This window comes from Penaeus japonicus, unplaced genomic scaffold (assembly GCF_977035675.1).
Source record: "Penaeus japonicus unplaced genomic scaffold, GWHDUDI00000001_assembly GWHDUDI00000019, whole genome shotgun sequence".
Taxonomy (NCBI): domain Eukaryota; kingdom Metazoa; phylum Arthropoda; class Malacostraca; order Decapoda; family Penaeidae; genus Penaeus; species Penaeus japonicus.
In genome coordinates this window covers 27,845,433-27,847,932 of record NW_028234421.1, presented here as the reverse complement: position 1 = coordinate 27,847,932, position 2,500 = coordinate 27,845,433, and the positions used below count along the sequence as shown (strand labels likewise).

At 45.3% G+C, this 2,500-nt stretch overlaps 1 protein-coding gene across 10 annotated transcripts in view; it reads right to left on the bottom strand.

The window, feature by feature from the left end:
- Positions 1-2,500, bottom strand: part of CHES-1-like (Checkpoint suppressor 1-like) — a 101,119-nt gene that overhangs the window by 5,876 nt on the left and 92,743 nt on the right. For all 10 annotated transcript variants that reach the window (XM_043005707.2, XM_043005706.2, XM_086547588.1 and 7 more), the window contains one exon: positions 284-462. In XM_043005707.2, the coding sequence (XP_042861641.2) occupies positions 284-462 (179 nt within the window). The remainder of the gene's footprint in view (positions 1-283; positions 463-2,500) is intronic.

Sequence of the window (2,500 nt, the reverse complement as noted above, 5' to 3'; positions counted from 1 at the left end):
AACACACACACACACACACACACACACACACACACAGATACAGGTACACAAAAAAGCTTTATCCAAGGAATAGCATTTGCTATAGTCTAGGGGAACTCTACATATAGCATATGCAATAGAGATTCTTTACGTGTCTTAAACAAAACAAAAGAACAGTTTTCTGGAAATTGAATTCTTTTGTCATTTGTTATGACCTGTGAAGAAGGCCAGATTTTTTAGTTGCGCAGTCCTCAGACATTTTGAAAAATCCAAGAAAAATGTGCTAAAAATTTTAACCACGAACCTGAGGATTGTAAGGTATGGGTTGTGAACGCGAGGGTTGTGTGTGAGGCTGGTCATTGAGGGTGAGCTCTCCAGGTTCCAATGCATCAGAAGATTCCTCGCCGTAGTCACTGGTTGGAGACTCGGCTTTGCTCACCTCGGCGTTCCCTTGGCCTGTCTTCACCGGTGAGAGGGCTGTACCTGGAGGGGAGAAGGGACTTGGTCATTTACTGGATTGAAATGATGAAATAGAAAATAAGAAAGAAAGAAAGAGAGAGAGAGAGAGAGAGAGAGAGTGTGTGTGTGTGTGTGTGTGTGTGTGTGTGTGTGTGTGTGTGTGTGTGTGTGTGTGTGTGTGTGTGTGTGTGTGTGTGTGTGTGTGTGTGTGTGTGTGTGCACGCGCGCACGCATCTACATGCGTGTGCCTAAAACATGTTATCTGTATATTATACAATGCAATGAAAAGAAATGTAAGTTCGGTTTTACACAAAACAGTTCCTTGTAGCAATCAATTGGCTAAATGATCAAATGCACATTTGATATACAAATAACTCTCTTTGGTTACTGCAATAAGTTGCCCTGTGGTAAAGTATCCTAAAGCCAATCACATTACACATACCATTCGAATGTCTTGCACAAAGAAGAATAAGAACTCCTTACCCATTATAAATTTGAACACACACACATGCTCTTGGTGACAAGTGAGTAGTACAAATCATAATGCCCCCCCCCCCTCCTTCACTCCCTCTCTTCCCTTACCCCCACCCCCTCCCCTCCCCTTCTCATGGTTTGCGTGCCGCGTGACTCTTACCATGTCCAATTGTCCATCACCAATACTTCACGTACGTGAACCCCAACCCCTCCCCCCCTCCCCTACTACCCCTGACTCTCTCCCCTAACAGCCGTGACGACAGCTACAGGTACACAGTACACGCGTCTGATTACAAGTAAACTCATCAAAAGGCACGGAATGCTATGTACACGATGGCACGCACTCGATGTTATGTAAACTTTGTACAGACATGTTCTTTCCCACTTCTTTACTCTCTCTTCTTGTAAACTCCCTTTTTGTGTCTGTCTGTCTATGTTTTTTTTTTCAGTTTATGCTTCTTCTCTCTTTCCCTCGCACTCTCTGTACGTACAAACAGATCGATGTATTTCTATTTGCCACTCTCAACCTTTTAAAAAGCTCGGTCAAAATAACTAAGTAATTACACGCGCAACTTGCACGCTTTGTCACGCCATCTTACTGACTGCAAGAGAGAGAGAGAGAGAGAGAGAGAGAGAGAGAGAGAGAGAGAGAGAGAGAGAGAGAGAGAGAGAGAGAGAGAGAGAGAGAGAGAGAGAGAGAGAGAGAGAGAGAGAGAGAGAGAGAAAGGGAGGGGGGTACACATGGATAATCCACGACCTGGCTTCCTAAAGTATTTCAAGTATTATATTGACTACATGTCACCCGTGTGAAGAAACGCACACGTAAAACTATACGCGCTTGCTCAGACACACACACGCACATACACTCAATATACACACGTGTAAACACATACGAACACATTCGTAGACATAAACACGTTCAGATAAGCGCACAAACAAAACACACACACACACACACACACACACACACACACACACACACACACACACACACACGCACACACACACACACATTGTGAAAATTCGCGCTCTCCCCCAAAGGGCAGAAACAACACCGAAATGTATAAAACAACAATCAAGAGATAAATAATAAAAGGTAAAAACAGGCTTCACTTTACAATAACCGGAAGTAGGCAAAACCGCAACACAATCTAACCTCGTCAATCCCTCCCTTATCCCCCTACCCTATGACCCCCTTCCCCCCTCCCCCTCCCCCAAGCCTCCCGTTTTCGCCCAGGTGAACCAACAGGTCACTCTGCTACAGGTGGTGCACGCATGGGGAGAGGGGAGAGGGGAGAGGGGAATGGGGAGAGGGGAGAGGGGAATGGGGAGAGGGGAGAGGGGAGAGGGAGAGGGGAATGGGGAGAGGAGGAGAAAGGCGGGGCGAAGAGAAAGAAAGGGGAATAGTAAAGGTAGAAGAAGAAGGAAGGGGGAGAGGAAATAGCCTGTATAAAGAGAGAGAAAAAGATAGAAAGATAGATAGAGATATAGGGAGAGAGAGAGAGTGAGGAAGGGGAGAGGGAAGGAAGGGAGGAAAGGAGAGAAGAATTTCAGATATATGCAAACATGCATACATACATACATACAT